Raw genomic sequence first — 27,684 nt, forward strand, 5'->3', positions numbered from 1 at the left:
GTGGTGATGGTAGTGCTGGTGGTGGTGGTGGTGGTGGTGCTGGTGCTGGTGGTACTGGTGCTGGTAGTGGTGGTGGTGGTAGGAATGGACAGTATCATCCTTCACCTGCTATTTCAGATCAGCCACATGCTGACATGCTGCCCTTTCCTCTGCACTGATGCATGCAGACAGACCACCAATCCCTCCCTGGTGTTAGATTCAATGATGCTTCTAGGGAAAAATACGAAACATCCAATAGGTATTGGTCTGAAGAGGAACATCTGCATGATTTTCAGCCAATACCTAAATATGGCTTCCCAAGTGCAGGCAAGCTTTCAGATATGGTCCTTGACAGTGTTTGGTCACAAAGGACTACCTTTCTTGCAAAGTTTGTTCTTGTATTGGCACATATTTATATGTCCACAAAGTATAGTGCTACTTTTAAACCTCCTGGAAAATAGAACGTGGCTTCAACAATGTTCCTCTTGCCCTAGCCGCATCTTGAAATGTCTTCTCCTGCTCTACTGTCCTGATTTTCTATACTAATAGCGATGATCATAAAATACCGTTCCAAAACAAGTGTACACCGAGAGTGCACTACTGTTCACCCTACCTTGTATTAAACATCTGCTTTGTGTAGCTGCAGTTTTTGTGATATTGTTTGCATTTACATGTCAGTTTGAAAGGGAGAACATTCCTCTGATCCTACCAACAAAACTGTACTTACAGAGTTCAAGAAAGCTGTACAGATTTCACTTCTCAAAAAAAAAAAATTCTTTAAGGAGATAGCAAGGAAGGCGATCATTACAAAGGTTGGTGGGAGGGCCGAGAAGCGGTGTCAGAAGGCTGGGTGTGAGGAAGTAGAGAGGAGCTGTCACAGGAGGGGTGGCAAACAACACTAGCTCAACAATTCAGATTAGGATTCAAAATGCCACAGATGTGATTGTATAATAAGCTGTTGAGCATGCTGGTAAGTGCTGCTTTCAGCATGTGAGTATTTGCTACATTGTCTTGTGTTCTCAGAGCCAGGAAGGTTCAAGTCAGAGGGCCTGGGATGCTATCAGCAATTCCAGCTCCTTGGGATGGGCAGCAGCACCTATGGTAGAGATAGCAGAAAGAGCAGCAGCCTGGTGTTCAAATATGGTTGCTAGGATACCATGGAGACCCTCCATTGCTAGGCAGACAGGAAAAAAAAATGTTCCCATATGCCTTATAACCTGGAAACTGCAACAATGGAAACACTGCATGTCTTATTCTATCCTTTCCTAACAGAAACCCAAACCCAACTCTTGAGTGAAATAAATAGTGGGAGCTTGGAGACGCACCCCAGTCCAGCAAGGAAGCTGGTCATTCATATTCTCAGACAGTCCCTAGAGCTACTCTATTTAAGGCTTGTCAGTATTTTCACTATAAGTCCCAGTTTAGGGGAAAGCAACTTGACTGTACTTCCAAACCCCCTAATGGGATATTTAGCAGCATGATCCAGTATAACATTATAAAGCCTTTGCACGGACTTCTATTTTACTGCATAGGCTGTAATGTCAAATTAATGTTCAAACTTAAATTGGAAACTATTATAATAACCTTAGGTCAGACTTTACCTCCCCCACAGAAACAGGGAAGATGAATTTCAATAACTAACAAGATTGCATTCCCATCTACACCAGTCTGCTCAGATATGTGAGGAATCTGCAGAGCTGGCCTGTGGCGGATAACTGGGCTGTTTTCTATGAGACCATTCAGAAAGGTACTTGGCTTCTTCAAGAGTCTTCATCACCTGCTTTTTGGCTAGGTTAGATATTCTCACCTAGTTAGTGTAGTTATAGTGGAAGGTTAGAATCAAGAGCTTAACCACTAGTAACTAGCACTTAGTAACACAGAGAGAGAGAGAGAGAGAGAAAGAGAGAGAGAGAGAGAGAGACAGAGACAGAGACAGAGAGACAGAGAGACAGAGAGACAGAGACAGAGACCGAGACCGAGACAGACACAAAGAAAGAGAGAGAGAGGGGAGAGAGAGATCCTGGATCATTCTAAAAAACAAGTGCCTCTTAATATGCTTTATAAAACCATAGAACCTGAGATGTTCAGTTCCCTCAATGGCACTCCAGTAAAGCTGCTGGTTGCCACCAATCTCTGGATGTGCCCTGCCTCTGTTGATGGCTTGGGTTGTATCTCTCCAACTCTCACTCCCTTCTATGCTCCCCTCACATATAAAGGGCTTAAATCATAGCAGTCTTTCCAAGTCCTACCATGCAATAGTATGTCCTTCAGAGGAGTTCCTGAGAGCATAAAATTCAACAGGAGCCACAGAATCCACCAACTGTTTTTGTGAACTGGGCTGCATTTCATTTCACTCAGCTTTCTGAAATATTTACTTCTATAGCATTGTTGGGCCTCTTGCTAACTCTTTATTAGCAAGGGTTATGTGCCTTACAGTATTTTCCATGTGGCAGGTATAATCTCGTGTAACTATTGAACTGATTTGCAAGGCTCATTTGAAATGTAATACTGTGAAGAAATCTATGTTTTAATATTAGGCTACTTATAACAACACTAGAATTGTGCGATTTCCATGACTTCCTTCAAAATTAAACACATAGCATTTAGGGAGATCCTGTTTCTCTTGGAATACAATATCAAGCTTAAGACAATCACATAGGATCTTCTACATTTTAATTCCTCCCTAAAAATAGGAAACTATGTGTTTCCTTTACCTCCAGCTCCTCCAAACTATTTCCCAATCACAAAGTGAAACAGAACAGAACCTCGTCATCTCGTCCTCTGAAGTGAAGCCACCTCAGGGGTAAAACGCAACAGCTTTACAAAAACACACAAGACATTAACAAGTTTTGATAGGAACTCAAGTCGAGATCATCCAATTGAAATGACGTGGAAGGCGGTGACAACAAAATGGAAACGATTTGGGAACAGCGAGTACGTCTTTAGGAATGAAATGTCATGAAATAAAATGATCTTAGAAGTTCATGTGAACCATCAGCTGGCCTGATCTCACGGACTGGGTGACTAGGTTTGTTTGTGTGTTCCATTGTTAAGGGATCTTTTGCCTGATGTATTTTGGAACGGAGTCTAGTGGTTTTACATTCTTAAATAGTTCATTGGCAGCAGTATAAACAGATTCCAACTCACTACATCAGGCCTTCCCCCTCACATTCATAAATAATCTAAGATAGGTTAAAAGGTTATATCCATACAGATAGTGGAAGACCAGCATCTCCACCCCACCTCACAAGTGCAGCACAAGTGTCTTCCCTTATGGTGGAGTCTGACAGAGGCTTTCTTCCAGGTCTCCCCTTAAAGGGAAAATCCCAACTAAAAACTGTTCGGATGATAAAAGTTATCGGGTTACTTTACATTTTGTACTGCTTTTTATACTCAAACAACCAATTGTTTGTAAGGAAACAAAAAGGAGTTTTAAAATCTTGTAATTCTCAAAAGGAAGCCTCAGTGAGGGAACGCTAGATGGTTCTTTTCAATCGCCAGATAACTGCTCAGTTAACTGCATCTCCTTGAAAGACAATCCAAAACTAAGGAGACCATGCCGCTAAAATCAATTTCAGTCTACTTACATACTTTTGCCTTAACTTAATCTTCAGGAAAGTGATTACATTTAAGTTCCAGTGAAGATTAAAAACATAAACACTTGTTGCCAGCAAGTCAGAATAATAAAATGATTCAAACAGTATACCTTGAAATTCGAAAACAAAAAACAAAAAGAAAAAACAAAAAAAACAAAAAAAAATGTTTTTAGATTGGTACATTGTCTTAGTTCTATGAGAAGCTATCTTGTCCAGCCACTTAAACCACAAAGGCTAATAACTGTTTTGAATATAGTATACTTATTTTCCTCCAAGAAAATTACACTACCACTCAAGGCAATTTTATTCTGGTTTCCTTTATATATGTGTTAAAAAAATAAAAAGAACAGATGTTTTTCCAAAATTATTTAAACTTGGAGGGAATCTTATCATTTTCTCCAATATAATCCTTTTGAACTACAAAACTCACAGGGCAATACCACCTTAGCAACTGAGTCCCTAAAGGTATTAAATAATCATGGGAGTGGAAAGCATTGTTCAACAGATACAATGTTTGTCCTATAGGGATGCTACAAACTATGTGCTTCTCTAATTTTATTTCTCACTGGGAATGTTTATAAAAACACGAGGGTTCTGTGTCACACACCAAGAGTCAAAAGTCTTCTAAATGTACCACATTCTATAGTTCATTCCCCCTGCCTGGATTTCTTTAGGCTTTCTCAAACAGAATGTTTAATTGGTGTTATCAGTTGGATTGGTCACACTGCATCTAAAAGTCTATTAAAACTGTCTTTTTTATAAAAGCAGACTTTGTTCTGGGTTACTCTAAAGTCCTGCAGATACTAAAAATGACAATCCTATAGAATAGTTAAAGATACAAAAAGCTGCCTCTGAGTTATATTTTCATTATGCAAAACTTGGCTCAGGAGAGATGGCCATGTACCTTGTTAGCTGAAACAGGCGAACATGCCAGGGACTGCAAATTAATTTACCAAAGAAAGCTCCAATGGATTCGGTTCACTCAAGTTTCTAAGACAAATTGAAATCAGCTCATCTATCATGGTAATGTGGTAAGGTCGAAATCTCAGAACTATTTCTCCTTATCAACTCTCCCCTACTCTACAGAATCCAAACTCCTTCTTCAGCTAAGCCTGTAAATGACTCACGGGGCAGAGAGGGGCAACATGTATAGATTTAACTTGTAAGTTTTCAAAAGTGTATGTAATATGTACTCCTGAGCTCTTCCATCCAAGAAATATAAATGGTGATAACCAAGCATTTACTTTCTCTTCTTATGAATCCCCTGTGTTTATGTAGTAAAGGGTTCTCAGGGACCTTCTGTTATTATGTAACACGTGTCATCCAGCCGTGTTATGTAGTTAAGAGCAGGACAACAGAATCCTCTGCTTTACCAATTATGTCATTACTATTAATTAAAATGCCATTCAGATGGTGTTCTGGATCTGTTACGGTCCTGTCCCTGCTGTTCACTCTCCATATGGACTCTGGGCTCAAGTGTTGTGTAACAAGTTTCATTCAGTGTCCCCATCCAAGTTATGAATCCTACTGAGACCAGAACTACACTGCTCTCAAACACACAAGACCAGCAGCACAGTGGCTTGAGACCTGAGTGTGAGACACAGCTTGGTCCACACTGGAAATAGCATGTGCTTGACTACATTGTCCCTGAAAACACATGAACCCTCTGGGGGAAAATGAAAGTGTTCACTGGTAACCATGTGAGAATTCTTTTAGGAAAACAAGTAATATTCTCTCTTGGATATTATGAAAACATTTTTTTTTCAAAAAAAAAATCAACAGACTAGGTTTCCATTTATGGATTGTAAATGTCATCCAACTCAGGAAATTTTTTTTAAAAAAATCTTCTGTTTTATATGTATATTTTCTTATTCTTTTACACTTTGATGGTGACAGAACATCAGGTTTGAACGGTACCAGCATGAAGCGCCGGCGGCATGTAGAAAAATCCAGGAGAGCCACAAGAGCGTGGAAAGTCAGGGTGATATCAAGGCATTTCATTTCAGTCTGATGAGCCTGCAGTTAGGATTTTCCGGCTGGCCAGGTTGGCTGGGGCTTTGGGGGAAAAAGAGGTTTTGATTCCTCCATTCAACAGCCACTCGCACACACGGTCAGACACACACCTGGGGCGCGTCCAAACTATGTACAGTAGGTGGCATATATGAACGTATATGTATATTTTAAAAATACCTTGGCATCTGACAAAGACGCGAAGGCAATGGATGTGCAGGGAGTCTGGCCCTGAGAAACGTGCACAGCCCCTCAAGAAGTGCCGTGAAAATGAGACATTTCTGAGGATGAGGACAGACATGGCAAGCGGGAGGGGCAGGGGCCGACAGACAATACAGAGACCCGCAGCTTCCCACCGCCTGGGCGCCACATGGACCCGGACGCGTAACCCTGCTTACTGTGGGCTCTTGGGGTAGAAGGGCAGGGTCACGTGGCTGAGATCCTGGATGTCGAAGGCGGTGGGCTCCGCGGAGATCGCCTGGCGCTTGGTGCGCGGTTCACCCTGCAAGGTGCTGGCGCTCTGCTTCTGCGCCTGCTGGGTGGCCGGCCGGATTACCGAGCGGTACTTGTCCAGTTCGTTTTGCAGCTTCTGGATCAGTTCGTCCTTCTGATCCAACTCCAGCTCCAGCTCATCGATGAGAGCATCCCGCTGCCTCAGCTCCTCGATCTTCTCCTGGAGCGCATACTGTAAATCCCGCAGGGTGCCCATGCTCCTCCGGGCTGCCGGGGGCTCCTTCCTGCCGCTGCTCCGCGTCTTGGGGCTTCCTCCCTTCTCGGATCAACTTTCCCTAAAGTCGCCGCTGCCTCGCGAGTGCAAAAGCTTCCCTCGACTTGAGACCAGAGCCAAGCCTGGCTTCTGAGCATGCCCAGTCCGCCGCTCCAGCCACCGAGAGTTTCAGTGTGCAGATTCCACTTCTCCGGGTTTAGGGATGAGCAAAACAGGTCCAGCCCAGGATGAACCTGAAAGGCGGTGGGCGCCGCGGCGCTTGGGGAAGCAAAGCCCGGAGGCGCGGTGACCCACGGGCGAGAGGAGGGAGACTGGGCTCGGAGGCGGTGGCTGCTCAGCTAGGGTCACCAATGCCGGGTGCCAAAGGAAGCCAGCGATGTGTGTGGGGAGCCTGATAAAGCTCGGGGGCGCTGGGGCTGTGCGGGCGGAGCGAGGCTGGAGCGCTACTTCGGAGGTGGAGAGGTGGGAGGGAAAGGACCCGGAGCAAACTGGAGAGGCGTCAGCGGGGCTCCGGGCTCCAGAATGTGGGGCTAGGTTCCTGGCGATCAAGGAAGACGGAGCAGACTGCGGGTGCTAAAAGCTTTGACTTCTGGAGGGATTGTCACAGCAGCCTCACGGAGGAAAACAGTGTGGCTGAGCTCTCGCTTCCCCCACAGCACCTTTCCCACGGGGAGCGCCTCACACAGGTGTCTGGGGTTTGCAAAGAAACTTGCCTCTCCAAAGGTGAGAGCTTACAGTGCCTGGGAGGGATTCCACAGGCGTCCAGGTGCCTGTGGGGAAGGTTAGGGATGGGTATCTGACCCCCGTCCCCAAACCTTTCCACTCTTCTAATTTTCCCTATTCTTGCCTGCCAAACTCAGATCAATGAATTTTTCTAGAGGCAAAAGCCAAAACCCCAAATGAATATGGGCCAGAGAAGGCCTCTCAACAGCTCTCTGGTCCCGCCCATTTGTGCGAGCATCAATTGCGGAATCATTCACTAGAGGCCTTGGCTTCTTCCATTTGCTGGATTTGGTGGTGGGTGGGGGCTTAAAACCACAGTGGCGTTCCAAAACATTCTTGCTGAAAGGGAACCATACCTTTTCAACGTTACTTCCGTGACAGTCCAGCAGTTAATGAGAATTTTGCCAACTTTGGGGAAGAAGTAAAATCGACAAACTATGGGAAAACTACAGGAGCTTTAATTGCACTGTCCTACCCACTCCACTAGCTCTCAACCACTTTTGCCAGCCACAACCGCTCAGTGTAGGCTAAACTGCTAGCAAGAAGGTGGCATTCTTTCAGTCCAAGAATTGGTCTCTCATCTTGGGAACACTTATTTAGAATCCCCAAAATATTTATTTACCTAATGCTTATGTAAGTGCCTAATAGTTAACTAAACCTTCACCAGCTCGCCCAAACTTATAGCTTTTTTTTTTTTTAATTAGGAACCTCTAAACTTACTATTCTTCTACACTCTGTGCTATAATTCTGTTTTCTATCTACCCTCCTTTTAACACTTAAACAAAACAGATAGAAAATACATTAAAACTAAGTTGTAATACACAAATACTAACTGAAATCTCAAATTAGCCAAGGACACAAACCTATTAAAAAAAAAAAAAGATTGCTCATTTATTTCCTTAAATACACAGCATTTTATACCTGGGCTAAGAAAGCTGGAGAGAGAAAGCCCTCTGGTCATTAGCACATTAACAAGCCTTTTCTGTTTTTTCTTAACTTCAAATGTGCTTCTTGGTAGTTACAGATGCAAATGAAGAGAGTGTAACCCTAAACATTTTCCACAAAGACTATGATCTACAGATGACACCATGTGCATTCCTTACAATGAGAAGCTTTGGATTTACTTCAGAATGCAATATAAAAAGTCCATAGGTCAGGAAATATTTTCAAGAGATAGCAGTAAACAATGGTTCTGAATTACTGTTATTTCTCTTAAAAGTCATCTTGAGCAAAAGTCTGTGACTCTGTGTGACTGATTGCATCCTCAAGCATCTTCCCTCTGGGACAGTTTCCTCCTCTTGGGCAAAGATCCAGAACTTCAGTTAACCTGTGGGAATTCTCAACTTCTCTGGGAAAATATTTAATGCTATTTTTTCTTATGGATTTATTCTTGGGGTCTACAAAGCCAGGAGTTTACATCTAAACATATATCACAAGCAATGGATAAGAGACTTTGTTTTTAGTCTCTCTTAGGCTTAAGTAAGGTTACTTAACATCAACCAGCAGAAGATACAAAATATATTGCTTGTATAAAGCTTGTCCACAAGGAAGAGAAGGAGGGAAGAAGAAAAGAAGTAAAGTGATTCTCCACCCCACAAAACTATGTTTCCAACAGCACTTCAGCCATACATATTCAGGACTGTTATCAAAGTGAAATCTTTTCAATACTAAACTGTTCTTAAGTGAGGGGCCCATTCACAAGCTATAGCATGAATGCAAATTACAGTCTCATTCTCAAAATTCAAAAAGTACTCCCTGGTGAGTCCACCCTTAAAAATCAGGGTTCTCTCTGCAGCTAGTCCCACAACACCCAGAGGAAGCTCCACTCCTAGGTGCTCTAACACACCCAGGATCAGAGGTGAGGAGGACACAACATCCTTCCCAACACTGGAAGTAAGTGGGAACAGCAGGATCCAGGCACACAGGACCTCCACCAGCCCAATAGCTAGGGTTGCTTCTGGTCTGTCTGGGCAGACCTGTGCCCTGAGCAGACCTTGGGCACAAACTCCACAGCCAGTCCCACAACACCTAGAGGAAGCTCTACTCCCAGGGGCTCTAACAAGCCAAGATCACAGAATCACAGAGACAGCTTGAATGTGAGGAGTTCTGACACAACCAGGATCACAGGAAGGACAGGCTCCAGTCAGATTTAGCAAGGGCAGGTAGCACTAGAGATAACAAGATTGTGCGGGGCAAGGCACAAGCCTTTAATCCCAGCACTTGGGAGGCAAAGGCAGGCAGATTTCTGAGTTCAAGGTCAGCCTGGTCTACAGAGTGAGTTCCAGGACAACCAGAACAACACAGAGAAACCCTGTCTCGAAAAAAGAAGAGTATAAGCAACACAAACCAAGGTTACTTGGCATCATCAGAATCCAACTCTCCCACCATAGCAAGTCCTGGACAAGCCATCACACCGGTAAAGCAAGATTAAGGTCTAAAATCACTTCTCATGATGATAATATGGGACATTAAGAAAGACATAAATAGTACCCTCAAAGAAACACAGGTAAACAGCTAAAAGCCCTTAAAGAGGAAACACAAAAATATCTTAAAGAACTACAGGAAAACACAAACAGGTGAAGGAAATAAATGAACAAAACCATCCAGAATCTAAAAATGGAAATAGAAACAATAAAGAAATCAGAAAGAGAGACAACCCTGGAGATACAAAACCTAGGAAGGAAATCAGGAGTCATAGATGCAAGCATCACCAACAGAATACAAGAGTTAGAAGAGAGAATTTCAGGGGCAGAAGACACTATAGAAAACATTGCCACAACAGTCAAAGAAAATGCAAAAAGCAAAAAGCTCCTAACCCAGAACATCCAGAAAACCTAGGACACAATGAGAAGACCAAACCTAAGGATAATAGGTATAAAAGAGATGTAATGTAATAGGCCAGTAAATATATTCAACAGAATTATAAAAGAAAACTTCCCTAATCTAAAGAAAGAAATGCCCATAAACATACAAGAAGCCTACAGAACTCCAAACAGACTGGTTCAGAAAAGAAATTCCTCCCACCACATAATAATCAAAACACCAAATGCACTAAACAAAGAATTTTAAAAGCAGTAAAGGAAAAAGGTCAGGTGACATATAAAGGCAGGCCCATCAGAATTACACCAGACTTCTCACCAGAGACTATGAAAGCTAGAAGATCCTGGGCAGATGTCATACAGACCCTACAAGAACACAAATGCCAACCCAGGCTACTATACCCAGCAAAACTCTCAATTACCATAGATGGAGAAAACAAGATATTCCATGACAAAACAAAATTTACACAATAGCTTTCCACAAATCCAGCCCTACAAAGGATAATAGATGGAAAACAGCAATATAAGGAGCAAAACTACACCCTAAAATAAGCAAGAAAGTAATCTTTCAACAAACTCACACAAACCTAATTCCACCTCGTACAACAAAAACAACAGAAAGTAACAATTACTTTTTCTTAATATCTTAATATGAAAATTAATATTACCAACATAACCTAATCGATTGAAATCCAAAAATATAAGGAATTAGAAATTTGTCAACTGTCATCCAATGGTCTCTCTAATTTGGTAATTGGAAAAATAGGTCCAATATTGTATGATTCATATACACTTTCAGCTCATTTGTACATGACAGTGTCTTGCTGTGTACAATATAATGGTCTTGAAATTTTGCTTCTCCTATCTCAGCCTCTCTATTTGTAGTATTACTTATTTCATGTTTTTACACTATACTATAGTTTTCAGAACAGCTTACATATTTCAAAAGTATTTATACAGCCAAAAGAAATGTAGACAAGTTGAGAGGTGGCTTGTAGGAGAACAACAAAGAGTGAGACTGAATGCTTTGCTTTACCTTTGTAACTTGTATCAAGTTTGAAGAAGAGGACTTTATACGTTACCCTTTCTCTAAGATGAATGCTTTTCCAAACTATCACAGCCAATGAACCAGATTCTTACTCTCACTTAATGTCTGTGCCACCCTCCAAGCAGAGTCATTGTTCATTGAAATAGTTGGTGAATGACTTTATGAATAGGCTATCTTAATACACACACCATTTCTTAAGTGAATGTAACCTGTTCTCTGTGGGCTGAGAATAAAGTCATTCACTCAAGTCAAACAGCTTTGACCATAGCAGGAAGTCTGTATCCAAAAATCATGCCTACAATTCATTCTTTGGTGCAGCAGAACTGTCAACTCTCAGTTTAGTACAATGGAGGTAAAATCCTTTGGTTATGTGAGGGTCAATGAGGTACAGCCTTATTACAATGAAATCCAATGTCTAAAAATTGTTCTTATTTTGGGCTTGTACCACAGTAAGAGCCAAGATTTTAAGCTCTACTAAATACAAAACAAATAAACAAACAAAAAGAATTTATATATTTATGTTTATTTAAAAAATACTAGTAGTGATGTATTATTCTAAAATATACAGTTAATATGTTTGGAGTCATCTAGAATTTATATTGAGAAAAACATGTATTTTTAGTATTGCTGTAGACAAGCATCTGCATAAGACTGTTAAATTGTTTTATATCAAACAACTTTTATAATACTCATTTTGATTGTTATAACATTTTATAAATTTTAAAGAATATGACAAAAAAGGTATTGTAGGTATTGAAGGGGAGTCTCTGGGAGGAGTTAGGGTACAAAAGGGAAACAAGAATGTGATTTAAATTATTTACTTTTGTTTTTAAATATTAACAAATTCAGATAAATTGAAATTATGTATCTTTTCTCATCATAATGCAATAAAACTTAAATCAATAAAAAAAATTTAAAGAAAAAAAAAGAAACAGGGATCTGCTATAACAAACACAAAGAAAGCAAAGGGTTGAAAGGGTTGACTACTGTAAATGACTTCCTCTCTAAAAGGTGTTCCAGGCCCTTTTAAATAAGAGTAGGTTGTTATGTTAGCCTATATTTAAGAATGTTGAATTCCTTCCAAGACCTTTATAATCTTCTTCAAAACTTAGAATTCTGGGATTTCTTCGTTGACTAATAAACTTAAGATAAATATTAGGCATTTTAGACACTGATTTGAGGCAGGGTTGCACATAGCATGGTGCATGTGTGATGGTCAAGGGATGGGCCACTCAGAGATGTCATTTCTCTCCTTCCACCATCATTGGGTATTGACTCTGTTCCTCAGGCTTAGCATGGATCTTTACCCACTAAGACATTTGCCCTCGAATACACATTTTAAACAATTTTTCAAACATGGTTTTGACTGGGTATTTAGACTGTAAGGGATGAGGTTGGGGGGGGAGGTATTTTATTTTATTTATTCTTCTCTCACATATTCCATCTCAGCTACCGTTTCCCTTCCCTCCTCTCTTCTCAGTCCCTTCCTCTGCTCTCTCCTTTTGCCCCTCCTCCATTTCCCTTAAGAATTCTTGACCACTGCTGGAAATCAATTTTATTTGAAAAAAATAAGATTCTGAAATTATTTTTCAATAGACAAATTATTTTCCCTCTGCTTCTATAGTAAACTATTTCAAATATTTATTTTTAAAATTACGTACATGTGTTTGTGTACCTGTCAATACATATGCAGGAAAGCAGGTATTCTCAGTGCTCAGAAGAGACTGGCCAATCCCTGGGAACTCAACTACAGGAGGCTGTGAGCTGCCCTAAAAAATAGGTGCTGAAAACTTCAACTGGAAATGGAACTCTGGTCCTCGAAAAGAACAGTACATGATCTCAGCCACTGAAGCCTTCTCTCCAGCCCAATCCATAGCAAACATAATTGGTTGAATTAATGTAGAATTTCAAATGGATATCTACTTTCTCCTCATTAGGAAGTAGCTACCATTGATCTGGCTTGGAGTAGCATTGAATGTCATTGACTCTCTGGCTCAGAGGAGGCCTTAGTGGTAGACATCCACACTTACCATGATGTCATCCTGAAAGCAGTGGATTCCTACCCTAAAATTCCAGAGTCAGCTCAGAGACTGTCTTCCTCAGTCTTCCTTTCTCGAAGCTTTACTAGGAGCAAAGCTCTAGTGGTAGCCAGACCAAACCATGACATACAGAACTCACTGTGCGCTTCAGCTTTATACCCATCCCTCATGATTAGGAGCAAATTTACCATACCTTCCTTATTTCAATCTTATAATCACTTAATGAAATAGTCAATAAAGTAGTTTAAGTACGACAGTGGCTTTTTTTTTATGAATAAATCATGTTAGAGTCCTTCACTCACTTGTGATTAGCATCAAAAGAACTATGACAATTTTATGGTCCCATTGTTCATCTCAGTGGTGCTACAATCCCTGAAAGAGTATTGAGTTTGAAGTGCCCTTCTGATATTTCACATGGACCCTGAACAGGAAAAGCAGAGTGTAGCTGACTCCTCTTGTTGTAGGAAGCCTTTCCCTGCAGGAGACTGTGAGATAGCTAAGACTAAGCGGTACTTCTGTAGCACTCAGTCGGAACCTTACCTTTGCTGACAGACGTAAGCTTGCTTCCAGTTGCTGGTCATAGTCAGTATGGCATTAAAAAGCAATTTTCTTGAACATCTACCACAGCCCTAAAAGCTGGACATTATTATTTAAATGTTTTATTAACAATGTCTGTGAAATCTGAGACACAGAATGACCATCTAATGGATGGAGAAGCTGCATTCAAATCCTTATCTTTTGATACAGAACTCAAGTGCCCACCACTCATTACAGGACAGGACTTCCCCATGTTCTTATTTCTGAATCCAGATAAAAGGGAGAATACCAACAATATGGACTGCCTTGACTCTGGCAAATTAGAAAGAGATGATGTTTGGAAAACCCTCAAAGAATAAGACATTTTTAAATCTTCTCCCTAATGAATCTCAGCTCACTCCAGCAATATTTCATCCTGCTTTAGGGCACCTAATTGATACCCATTTACTTGGGGCTGACCTGGTTCTAATACTAAAATTGTTTAGGATTGTCCCAGTTTTATAAGTGAGAATTCTAAGTGGTTCTCAGTTGTGAGCAAACAAAGAAATGTAAACCCTACTTAAATCCGAATTGCCAAACCTTTCTAATGGATATTTACAAATCTTGTTCCCAAAGCTACTGAGTAAAGCCAAGGAAAAGTTTTAATGATAATACCCACACATGCAGGCACACTAAAAATCTACTAAGGCATTTGCTTATGTGAAAATGTTGAAGACAATCATCTTATCTCCATGAAATATAATATAGCACAAACATGGTTTTAGACTGCAAAAAAAGCTGAATAAGGCAACATCATTTTTAATTATGCTTTGGAAAACTGGAAAAGGATTCAAGAATCTCTTTTTGTTTTTTGCTTTTATAGAAACAATTAACATTGGTTTCTTATAAATGAAGAACAATAATTTGAGCATTTAATATTTTACTCACTCATAGAATTAAATTAGCCTTCTGATTGCATTTGGGGAGGGAGATTTAATTATAAATAATCTACATCTAGGGGCTAGGGAGATGACTCTGAGGTGAAGTGCTTCCAGAGGATATGAGTTCAATTTTCAGCATACACAAGGTGGAGCACAATGACCCAAAGTCTTCATCTAGCCTCCATGGGTACCAGGCACACACACAGTACACATGCATGCATACATGCATACATACATACATGAATACATACACACACAGTACACATGCATGCATACATACACACACAGTACACATTCATACAGGCATACATACACAGTACATATGCATACATACATACATACATACATACATATATACACACACAGTACACATGCATAATACATACATACATACATACATACACAATACACATGCATACATACATACATACATACACACACACCGATACACACACACACACATACACACATATATAATATCCACACACATAAAATAAAATGAAATGAAATTTGAAATAAAATTTAAGTATGCATGTAATGGCTATAAGCAACAACTCTAGTGTTGTAAAGTCATGTTACTTCCTTGTTAAGTTACCCATGGAAAAGAAAAAAAACATTGTTGATAAAAACTTGTTTCAGCAACTTGGAAGGCTATAGTGCAGTGCACTGAAACTGTTTATGTGCTTAGTACTTAATACTGAATCGGTGTCATGTCTTATGTTTGCTAACAGAGTCAATGGCTCAAAATGATGGTAAGTCATTATTGGACCTTAGGCTAAAGCAGATCTTTTAAAATCCAGGCAGCACTCATTAGTAAGCTGCCCATTTCTAATGCTATAATAAAAAGGTTTTAAGAAGAGAAAGATGGTATTCTTCACAAATGTAAACTTTAAAAATCATAAAATATGATTAAAAGGCTTTATTATGCCAGGCACGTGCTTACAACCCCAGCACTTGGCAGATAAGGCTCAAGGATCTTTTGTTCAGGACTAACCTGGGCTACAAGAGGGAAATGATCTCCAAAAGATAGGCTTCATTCACAGAAATACTCTTTTTATGTTTTTCACACTTTATTTATTTTACTTTTTTCTGTTCTTGAGTGCTTTGCCTGCATGTATGTATGAGTACCACAGGCATTTACAGTGGCATCAGATCTCTCGGAACTGGAGCACTAATGGTTGTGAGTCATGTGTGGGAGCTGAGAACCATGAGGAAATCCTGCAAGAATAACAAGTGCTCTAACCCTCCCTCCAAGCCTTCTCCCCACACCCTCTTTCCACTGCTCTCTAAGTCCAGCAAGTACACACATGAGCATGCAGCACCCAAGGATCTCCCATTCATGATTAATGAGCTACACTTTCTCCGGTCCATCTCAGGGGTCCTGACATATGAAACCACATCATTTCCTAATCTGAGGCATCAAGGTTTCCATATAATATTCTAAAACATTTGCTGTTAGTCCTTAGTGGGCAGTATACATGTGACTTCCTAAGGGCCTATTACTCTACTGGAAAATGTGAACTTTAAATTGTGTGTTTCATTGAACATTCCTGTGGGATTTAGTACTTTGTAAGTGCTGGTGACCTTAGACTGTTTTATTCTTTAAACAAGAGTTTTAGCTGTTCAAATTATGACTGTAGAGGCTGTTAGAAGTATGTTTAAAATATTATAATTTTGAAAACTCTGAGAATACCTACAGTATTGATTTATTGCCCTTGAATCTCAAAAAGTAACATGCCAGGAATATGAAAACAAAGAGAAACTTCTTTGTTTTTCACTCACTGTTTGACATAACTCTAAATTATATCATGCTGCTGAATAAACTGATTTTGTGGTTGGGTGATTGTGGTACATGCCTTTGATTCCAGCACTCAGGTGGAAGAGGCAGGTGGATCTCATGAGGTCAAGGCCAGACTGGTTTACTACAGAGTGAATTCTAGGACAGCCAGGGCTACAAACCCTGTGTGTAAACCTTGTGTTGAGAAAGCAAAACAACCACCACCAACAACAACAACAAAACATTTTTTGTGTTTTTAATTTTTAAGAAAGTAGCTTCAGTATTATATTGCCTGGGAAAGTCTAACTCTGTTGTTGGCATTGTCCCTTTTGACACTGCTTTTGTTTTGGTTTAAACAGCCCCTCCAAGCTGGTAGGAAATGGCTATCCTTCTAGATATTTGGTCAATCTAAATTTAAAAAAAAAAAAAAAATTCTTCTTGCTAGTGAACCCATTGCCATTTTTAAGGTGGGAAAAGACTGAAGATAGGCCAGCGAGTTAATACTGGATCAGTAAGCACAATGAGTGAATTAAACAGGAGAGGATTTGTTTTCCTTGTGGAAAGGCAATTGGAAGAAGAGCAGCTGCAGAACAAACATCCTTAGTAGGTGAAGTCCACAGCTCTCCCCACTCTCATTAACTTCACAGGCTGGCTAGTGTCCCTTCACTACAGATTAAGGAAACTTATATTGTGACTTTCATATAATCACCTGAGATGGATGTTTATAAACTCATCTTTCTATTGAGAAGCAACTGAAGGACTAAAACACTAAAAACAAAACAACAAACAAATGAAACAACAAAAAAGGGTGTCATTCCATTACAGAGCCAAGATAGGTTCCATGATGTTTATGAGTACATCACTCTTGGAACAAGGAGGAAGCCCAGTGCTATGTCTCATAAAAATTGGCAAGTTTGCCAAGAATCTTAACCAACTATAAAATTATCTGTTACCTTCCCTAACTACACACTTAGAAAATATTCAGTAATTTCTTTCTAGTCTAGTTTGAATCTTGAGAACTTAATTTTGGCAAAGCACAGACATTTAATCTGGCACATGAAGAATGCTTTAAATATCAGTGTCTCAGATGTAAAAGACAAATGTGTAAACATCTACTAAAGCCAGGGTTGGAATCATGGCTCACTTATTAAAGTGCTTTCCAGACAAGCACGAAGACATTGGTTTGGATCTCTAGCATCTGTACCACGTGCCGTGCAAAGCCGTGCAGGCCTGTCTTCCCTGTACTGGGAAGTGGGGAGAGGAGGACCCCTAAAACTTGCTATCCAATTGTTCTTGCTAAATCTTTACTGAATCTCTGAGTCTTGGGTTCAATGAGATAGAGTGTCTTTAAATATAAAATAGAGAGCGATAGAGCCCTTAACCTGTGGGTCATGACTTTTTGGGGAGAGACAAAGGACCCTTCCATAGGAATCGCCTAAGACCATTGGAATATACAGGTATTTACATTATTATTATTCATAACAGTAGCAAAATGACAGTTATGAAATATCAACAAAAATAATTTTATGGTTGGGGTCATGAGGAACTGTATTAAAGGGTCACAGTATTACAAAGGTTGAGAACCTCTGTAATAGAGGAAGACACTCCTCAAATTCTAACCTCCACATGCAAGCATATGCCCCCACACACACACAAGTGTGCACACACCCATATGCACAAGCACATGTATGCCTCCCCTCCCACACAAAAAATACCCCAAACAGCTGTATGTGCTGCCTATCTTCAATGTGCCCAAAGAAAAAATTTCAAATCAAGACTTTTATAAGACGTTCTTATATATATTTTACAGTATATTCAGTGTCTGTCTTGAATCATTTCATTATGTAAGACTGTTTCCCTCGAAGATCAGACTTAAGGAGTTAATGTGGAAAATCCATCCAAGTTTTCCATACAGAGCATAAAGCAGGCAGAATTCAATCTTCCTTAGGAACGCATCAGTGTTGACGCCCCACCTATTTTAAGTGGAAACACTGACAGGGAACTCTTCAAAACATTTTACTCATGGAATGATAAAAGTAAGGACTGCTTGCTAGGAAAGTAGATAACTTGGAGGAATGTGTGTATTTTCAACTCTCTGCTGATAATAACCTGGTTCTGTGGGCATCAGGAGAAACCTCACAGAAGGCAGACCAATGCCTGATTTAATAGTATTCTGTATTCACACTACATTTACTGACTTTCAAGTCCACACACAGGCAACACATTCATACACACACGTGGGGTCACAAAACCATGGGGCTGAGGCAAGGGGATCAGAGCTCAGTGACAGTTTATTCTTGACAAGACACTTCCTCAACGTTAAAACAAAAATGTCCGCAACATCTGCTTGTGATTGGAAGCCCCCCATCTAGAAGGAAAAAGCAAGGCGGAGCAGGGAGGTCTTCAGTCTTTATTAATGTTCACCGTGGGATTTTTATCTACAATAAGCATCAAGACTGTTAAACTCACCATCCCAGTTTGTATTCTGGAGAAATACAAAGGCAAGAAAATTATACAACTTATCCAACAGAGAGCTAAGTCTGGGATTTGTCTCCAGTTCTTAGCACCTTGAGGGCGTTATTTTTGATATTTTGAGAAAGTACTTAAATTTTAATTGCACATTTATTCCCATTTCTTGCAAGCAATCTTAGTGATGATCTTGGTAACACTGAAGATAATTAAATTTTGAATATTATTTGAAGTAGGCTGACATGGAACCCACTATGTAGACAAGACTGTCTGTCCTCAAGCACTTGATCTTCCTGCCTCACTCACGGTTAAGGTCACATGCATGGGCCACCACAGCTGACATTAATGTGCTACTTTTTCAACTCTGAACAGAGATACACTCATCAATGATGTCCTTTCTTCCACCAAATTTTTACAAATTTCTTACTTATTTTATGCATTTCTGTATATTATCTTAGCACATTTGGACATGTAGTATCTTTTTTTCTATATTTTCTTAATTTTGGTACCCCTTAAATTATCATTAGTGTTATAAGGGTAACAAGCTATCATCAATAGAACTAAATAAATGGTGCTTTATCAAAGGGAAATATGCTATCTTATCATATTTTACTAATAGTTTAGGTTACCATACAAAGTGATGAGCTCCGTTGTGGCGATTTTATAAATGTATAGGATTCATTCTACTTTGTTCTCACCCATTCCCTTTACACACTACTGTCTGTCTGTTTGACCCCCATGCTGTCTGTCCCTCTGCAGCTAGTCCTGACCTTTCTGTCAGTACAGCTTTCTTATTGCTTGTCATGTGTATCCCATCATTCTGTTTTCACCAGCTAGCTAAGATCTTTTCCTTCCTCTATAATCTGCTTCCTAGTTTAATCCCCCTCTCTCCCTCTCTTTCTCTCTTTCTCTCTCTCTTTCTCATGCACACACACAAGTATATATGAGCATGTATACATTGTATATATATATTATATATAATACATGTATGTATGTTTTGTATAATATATATTAAAATAGGTTTATACTTACATTGAAGTATATATACTATATATACAATATAGAACATACTATACCATCCATAGTTATTTTCAGTGATTGCACACATTTACACCACTACCAACAGTGACTAGTTAATATGTTTCCTACATATCCCAATATTCCTTGTTATTTGCTTTGTTTTATGGTAGCCTTTCTGACTGGCATAAGAAAGAGTCTTCAGACAGTTTGATTTGCATTTTCCTGATGCCTAAGGATGTTGACAATTTTCAAGTATATTTATATTTCTTACTTTGTGATTTATCTATGTGCTCACAAGCATTATTTATTGACTGGGCTTTGGTGTGAGGATGTTTTTGTAGTTCTTTATATATCCTAGATATTCATTGGTCTAATGTGTAGTTGGCAAAACTCTTCTGTACATGTCCCCTTTACTCTGGGATTGGACATGTCCCCTCACTCTGTGATTGATTGGACATGTCCCCTTCACTCTGTGATTGATTGGACATGTCCCCTTCACTCTGTGATTGGCTTGGCTGCTCTGAAGCCTTTTAATTCCTTAAGATTCCATTTGTGAAGTCATGGGATTATCGGTAGTCTGCAGTGCCTGTAAAGTGATACTGATCTTTTACTTGGCCTTTCTGGCATTACCACACACAGAAGTTTGATATACTTCACATGGAAATCCTACCTTATGCCTCTCAGTAACTGAAAGTTGTTGGAGGACAATTTAGAGCACTTCAATCTGAGATAGAAAATAATATATAGTTTAAAATTCTTTGGGATATCTACTTAGCTCTCTAAAGCAGAGAACTTTGTGTGGCTCCATATGATGATAAAAGATGCAGGGTATGTCCATACCTGTGTCCTGGAGTGTGCTTGGCGTGCATACCCACCACACAAGGAGATAAGTAAAATGACCCTCTCTGTTGACAAAGGAGGCAGACAAACACAAATTATTTATACTTCATCCTCTTGGGCAAAGATATTTAAAGATAGTAGCCATCCCTGTAAGGGGTTGGTCTGATACTGCTATGTGTTCAGATACTAAATACTGTATCCCAAAATCTAGTTGCCCCAAGATGAGCGAATTCCCATGGACACCAGCTTTTGTTGTGTAAACCTTGCCTCCCAAGTTATCCCCAATTGGTTAATAACCTTGCTGACAGTCAGTAGCTAGGCAGAAGACGGGAAGGCAGAGCTTCAGTTCCAGGCTTGAGGTCTGAGGTAGACACCAGGAGGAGAACAAGGAGCAATAGGAAAGAGGACATCATGGGGTGGCATGGATGATGACCATGAGGGCGGGCCTGATGGAGTAGGAGTGGCCGAGGCTGAACATCACAAGTAATATCTCAGGAATTGCCACAGGGAAGTACACAAAAGAGCATAGAGGTTTGATATCTGCCCAGATTTATTTAAGCCTATTATGAGTCTAAAGGTTTCTTTGTCTCTTATCTGAGAACAAAATGTTCTGAAGTGAGGTGGAAAGCCCTATAGATACTTAAAGGCTAAAAGAAGATGAAACAAATTTGTTTCAAACTTACAGGAAGTCGGCTGTAACACCCTACTCCGAGAACTCAAATGTCATGACTTGTTTAAGTCCCTGCAATCATATAACGATTTGTGGAGCACTGGTATTTTTTAAAGAATAATAATTTTAAATATATGAAAATGAGTTTTTCATCCTAGCCATTCTGACTGGTGTGAGGTGGAATCTCAGGGTTGTTTTGATTTGCATTTCCCTGATGACTAAGGATGTTGAACATTTCTTTAGGTGCTTCTCAGCCATTCGGTATTCGTCCATTGAGAATTCTTTGTTTAGCTCTGTACCCCATTTTAATAGGGTTATTTATTTCTCTGGAGTCTAACTTCTTGAGTTCCTTGTATATATCAGATATTAGCCCTCTCTCAGATATAGGATTGGTAAAGATCTTTTCCCAATTTGGTGGTTGCCGTTTTGTCCTATTGACAGTGTCTTTTGTTTTACAGAAGCTTTGCAACTTTATGAGGTCCCATTTGTCAATTCTTGATCTTAGAGCATAAGCCATTGGTGTTCTGTTCAGGAAATTTTCCCCTGTGCCTATGCGTTCAAGGCTCTTCCCCACTTTCTTTTCTATTAGTTTGAGTGTATCTGGTTTTATGTGGAGGTCCTTGATCCACTTGGACTTGAGCTTTGTACAAGGAGATAGGAATAGATCAATTTGCCTTCTTCTACATGCTAACCACCAGTTGAGCCATCACCATTTGTTGAAAATGCTGTCTTTTTTTCCACAGCAGATGCTGGCGAGGTTGTGGAGAAAAAGGAACACTTCTTCATTGCTGATAGGACTGCAAGCTGGTACAACCACTCTGAAAATCAGTTTGGCAGTTCCTCCGGAAATTGGACATAGTACTACCAGAGGACCCAGCTATACCATTTCTGGGCATTACCCAGAAGATGCTCCAACATGTAATAAGGACACATGCTCCACTATGTTCATAGCAGCCTTACTTATAATAGCCCGAAACTGGAAACAACCCATATGTCCCTCAACAGAGGAATAGAAACAGAAAATGTGGTACATCTACACAATGGAGTACTACTCAGCTATTCAAAACAATGAATTTATGAAATTCTTGGGGAAATGGATGGACCTGGAGAATATCATCCTGAGTGAGGTAACCCAATCACAAAAGAACACACATGGTGTGCATTCTCTGATAAGTGGATATTAGCCCAGAAGATCAGAATACACAAAGTACAAACCACAAACCATAAGAAACTCAAGAAGAAGGAAGACCAAAGTGTGGATACTTTGTTCCTTCTTAGAAGGGGGAGCAAAATACCCATGGAAGGAGTTGTAGAGGCTAACTATGGAGCAGAGACTGAAGGAAGGACAATTCAGAGACTGTTCCACCTGGGAATCCTTCCCATATTCAGTCATCAAATCTAGACACTATTGTGGATGCCAGCAAGTGCTGGATGATAGGAACTTGAAATCGCTGTTTCCTGAGAGGCTCTGACAGTACCCGACTAATACAGAAGTAGAAGCTCACAGCCATCCATTGGACTGAGTACAGGGTCCCCAATGGAGGAGCTAGAGAAAGGACCTAAGGAGCTGAAAGGTTTGCAGCCCCTTAGGACAAACAACAATATGAACTAACTAGTACCCTCAGAGCTCCCAGGGACTAAAACTCCAACCAAAGAGTACAAATGGGGGGGACTCATGGCTCCAGCAGCATGTGTATAGCATGTGTGGCCAAGTTGGTCAACAATGGGAGAAGAGGCCCTTGGCTCTGTGAAGATTCTATGCCCCAGTGTAGGGGAATACCAGGGCCAGTAGGCAGGAGGGGGTGGGATGGTGAGCAGGGAGAGGGGAAAGGGAAGAGGGGTTTGTTTTAATTTTTTTATTTTATTTGTCTTTTTTTTTGTAGGGGAACCTGGCAACGGAGATATTGTAAATAAAGAAAACATCTAATCAAACAATAGAAAAAAAAGAATCCCCCTCAAAAATATATGAAAATGATATTCAAAATGATAAACCAAACTGAAGACAGTAAAAAAGTATTTCAGACCTAACATGAAGCTTCGTAGCTTCCATTCCTACACTGTGCTGGATTAGCTGTAAAAAAGTTCATTGAGTTGTATAAACTTGGGTCTTATTAATTTAGCTGTGTAATGTTTTTATTTAAGACTAAATTTTCCTATAATAAAATCTGTAAAATTAAAGTATTTTTTCAAAGTTTGTTGGACTCCTCAGGTTTCATAATATTCAAACGTCTAAAGGAAAGCCAGGCAACTTAATATAAGCTCTAAGTATCTCTCCTGATTGTGAGATTTCTCATGACTTCTCCATGCATATCGCAGAATCCGGAAGCATGAAGTCCTTGTGCCACCAACACTACTTCCAGGTAGCAACATCTCCTCCTACAGCCACAGTTTAGTCAATAGATAGCCAGAGCCAATGTCACCAGAGAAAAACAGGAGCATATTACTCTTACTGAGATTCAAGTCATCATCAAATTCCACCTCTTTAAAATGACACTGTGTTGAGAATAGAGTAAATGGTTAATAATTAATTACATAATTCTTATATTGATCCTTTTGGTCTTCAAGTGTCCAAAAATCATGCAATTTCATCTTAACAATTCCATGGGAATTTTTTTTCATGGTGATTCTCTTCCTTCCAAGAAACTCCTTTCCTATCTCTTTTCCTTTCAAATCCAACCTCAGTCACCACCTGCCATCCTTTGAGTCAGTAACTTGATACTTCCATTCTTCAGTTCTTCCTATAGAGAGCTCTCTTTCACATAACCCTCCCGAGCCATTCCACAATATTGTCCCCTACAGTTGCACTCACCGTGATTTATGAATATGTAGCATACAGATATTACTAAATAAGTATATCTTCCTATTAAATAAGTAACTTCCTTCATTAGACTGCAAATTCCTGAAAACAAGGTTATCTACCTATTTTGATTATCAACATCTAGCATGAGAAATTCCTAACTATATATTTTTCAATTGCACTAAGAAAAGAAAGAGGAATAAATCAATGAAAGTAATGCCATCTGCCAATAAAGCTGAATAAAGAGGGAAGTCTTCTGTTGAATGGTGAAATGTATGATAAACACTGTCTATCAAAAGCTTAGCCTAAGCTTTTCTGTATGTATGTAATATATGTAATGTATTAGTTTTAATAGCATCTTCCTTTTTTTCAGAATAAAAACTTCAGACATCACTTGTTGAAAAATAGAACTATTTACTTAAAATGCCTGAACTCTGGTTTCTACTTCCACTTTGAAATTTCCCCCAGAAAGTAGTGCTCCTTGATATTCATATTATAGCAAGGCAATCAACTCTCTACCACACTTGAACATTAGTATCTCATATTTCTTGTTATAGCTAATGGATATACTGCCTGTTGGTGCCTGCACAACATAGCCATTGAGCAATACCAACCATATTTCTTTTACAGTTCCATCTTCTCCTTCCAAAGGCTGTCTAGAGGCCAGCTATTTTGGAGTAGTCTTTCTTGCTATGAGCTTCTTTCAAAAACCTACCACACCATATAATACCATTTCGGAAGCAAGGACTTCCAGTTGACAGACAAGTTACCTCAGTGGTAAGTAACCAGTCCATGTGTCCCAAGGATTCACTTCATTTATAACATCTTGTGAAGTGCAGAAGGAAGAAAGGCTCAAGACAAGTTTACGTACAAGAAGCAAATATATCTCTTCAAGAATTTTTCATTGCCCATTTGTTTTTTAAAATATGGGGCTAGTGGAGGGGGAGCTTGAAGGAGTATGTGGAGGGGAAACTATGATCAGGATGTATTATATGGGAGAAGAATCTATTTTCAATAGAAAGAAAAAATATACACCTTTCCTTTCCCCACATTTTCATCATGGCATGTGCCATCTCAACTGGTGGCCTTTCTCTGTATCTTAACTCATGATTTTTCTTTGTATAAATCAGATTTGTTCCTTCCAATGGAATAGTTGCCTTAATATCACAATCAAATGAACATTAATGTTTTTCAGTGTTTGTGGTTATGCTAAAGCTATAACACTGTATTAAAGAGCCATTTAGTCTAGTCAAAGAACAACTATATGTTTGCTAATGTTAAACAAGCAATATTTCTTAGGTTAAAAGTTTTCCATTCACTTTTAAAAGTGAAGAAAATGCTAATAAAATTCCTTAACTTTATTATACTTGGATATCAGTTTTATGGGGGAAAAGTGACTTTCATCAATCATAAAAAATAAATAAACTAACTGTAAGCTTTTCCTGTAAGAAAAGCAAGGATCTTGTCTGTAAGAGATAAATCTAGGAACAAGCTTCAAAGACTTTAGCATTTGAATCCCACATGTTGCTATAAATGAAATTTAAAATACAAATTTGTATATTTGCCTTAATGTCTAAGTAGATATTTCAATGTTTGACTTGCAAGTGGAAGGAACTTCTGACTCATTGAGAAAATGTGAGTGGTAATACACAGTTGGATGTAAAGACTGTCTTGGTATCTTATCCTTTACCTGGGGGAGCTTTTGACTGAAGCAGCTCTCAATATGCATATTCTTTCTAAAAGTAACATTTGAAAAAAGTAGAAAGATACAAATGAATGGTAGTAGTTAATGGCTATGAGAAAAACCTTATGGAACTATAATATTGATTGTTTCCTATACAGAAAATACATTTTTATGCATTTTTTTTATTATTTTTGTATTCTTGTTAAGACATGCCATTTTTATAAGTAAAAAATTAAAGCATTTCAGGATTTTAAAAATGTACATTTATTTGCATGATTCATTTTTATAAATGCATTTCCTTCCATAAACAATATATAGCAAACAGTACATTTTTCACATTTTTGCTAGCCATTAAGTTACTAATTTCTGAAGCTCAAAATACAGAACTAAAGGTCCAATTGCACCCTCTACTGTCCAAATTTTCTATACCACATCAAGCGAAGCTCTGCATGTTTGTTTAACATCTTCATCAACACAGTAATAGACAGATCATAACAGTTTCCTTTTGATATTAACTGGGGTATGCTTAAAATCCAAAACCACAGTTCCTAAATTTTCTTCCGTGATACTATGAAATGTTATTTATATAGTTAGCTATGTAAAACTGTCTTTCTAAAATGCCTGGGAAATGTGACATGAAGCACTGGTTACCTTACAGCATTACTGATGCCATCTATCACCTTCTACACATTAACCCAAACAAGAAAGGGTCTCAGCTCATCCAAGGCAAAAACCAGAATGTATTTGTAATACTTTATTAAGTTTGCCCAATTTATTTCAAATGAAATAGCATTAAATGGTTATTCTCTAATACAGGGACTGTTTAGAAGTTGGGACTGTAATTCTTCATATTATTATCAATATTTTTCTTAAACCCGTCTCTGATTTTCATTAGAAAACTTTTTGTTCAAAATCAATTATTGTTCTGACTATCTTATCAAGTTTTTTCTGATAATGAGTTTATGTTAATCACCCTTGCCACCAAGGAAAATCAGAAGATGCACAATGAATCCAAGAAACAAGGCACTGGGATACTTGAAAATAGAGAAGTGTTGAGGAGTGATAACACAGAGAAGGGGGAGCTCTGAAAGGTGAGGTGAGCATGCAAGGTTCCTCTTGGGTACCATTCACCCATTAAACACCCAGAAAACTAGACATCGCTGCATATAGATATTGGTATCCAAAACACTAAGATGCTAAGCACAGTCCCGAAAAGTCTCATGGACTATCCATAAAGTCATTCGCCAACTGTTTCAATGAACAATGGTTCTGCTTGGAGGGTGGCACAGACATTAGGTGAAGATAAGAATTGGGTTCATTAGCTGTGATAATTTGGAAAAGCATTCATCTCAGAGAAAGAGTAACTTATAAAGTCCTCTTCTTCAAACTTGATACAAGAGTTACAAATGTCAAGCAAAGCATTCAGTCTCTTTGTTGTTCTCTTAAAAGCCACCTCCCTAGTTAATCGTCTGTTTCTTTTGGGTATGTAAATAATTTTGAAATATATAAGCTGTTCTAAAAACCATAGTATAGTGTAAAAGCATGAAATAAACAATGCTACTAATAGAGAGACTGATATAGGAGAAGCAAGATTTCAAGACCCTTATGTTGTACACAGTCAGACACTGTCACAAACAAACAAGCTGAAAGTGTATATAGATTGTACAATGTTGAACCTATTTCTCCAATTACCAAATTAGAGAGACCATTGGATGACAGTCAATTAATTTCTAATTCCTCATATTTTTAATTTTAATCAATTAGGATATATTGGTAATATTAATTTTCATATTAAGATATTAAGAAAAAGTAATTGTTACTTCCTGTTGTCTTTGTTGTAAGAGGTGGAATTAGGTTTGTGTGGATTTGTTGAAAGATTACTTTCTTGCTTCTTCTAGGGTGTAGTTTTGCTCCTTATGTTGATATTTTCCATCAATTATCCTTTGCAGGGCTGGATTTGCGGAAAGATATTGTGTAAATTTTGTTTTGTCATTGAATATCTTGTTTTCTCCATCTATGGTAATTGAGA

The 27,684-nt window shown here is 39.0% G+C and overlaps 1 protein-coding gene across 2 annotated transcripts in view; it reads right to left on the reverse strand.

Moving 5' to 3' along the window:
* Prkg1 (protein kinase cGMP-dependent 1) overlaps positions 1-27,684 on the reverse strand; it is a 1,194,975-nt gene that overhangs the window by 1,087,442 nt on the left and 79,849 nt on the right. Inside the window, exon 1 of one of the 2 annotated variants that reach the window (XM_031390082.1) lies at positions 5,984-6,687. The exons of the other annotated variant lie outside the window; for it this stretch is intronic. Within the exon in view, the coding sequence (XP_031245942.1) occupies positions 5,984-6,294 (311 nt within the window). The 5' untranslated portion in view covers positions 6,295-6,687. Of the gene's footprint in view, positions 1-5,983; positions 6,688-27,684 lie in introns of those variants that run through there. 2 annotated transcript variants of the gene reach the window in all.

The sequence above is a fragment of the Mastomys coucha genome, unplaced genomic scaffold (genome assembly GCF_008632895.1).
Source record: "Mastomys coucha isolate ucsf_1 unplaced genomic scaffold, UCSF_Mcou_1 pScaffold21, whole genome shotgun sequence".
Classification (NCBI taxonomy): Eukaryota; Metazoa; Chordata; class Mammalia; order Rodentia; family Muridae; genus Mastomys; species Mastomys coucha.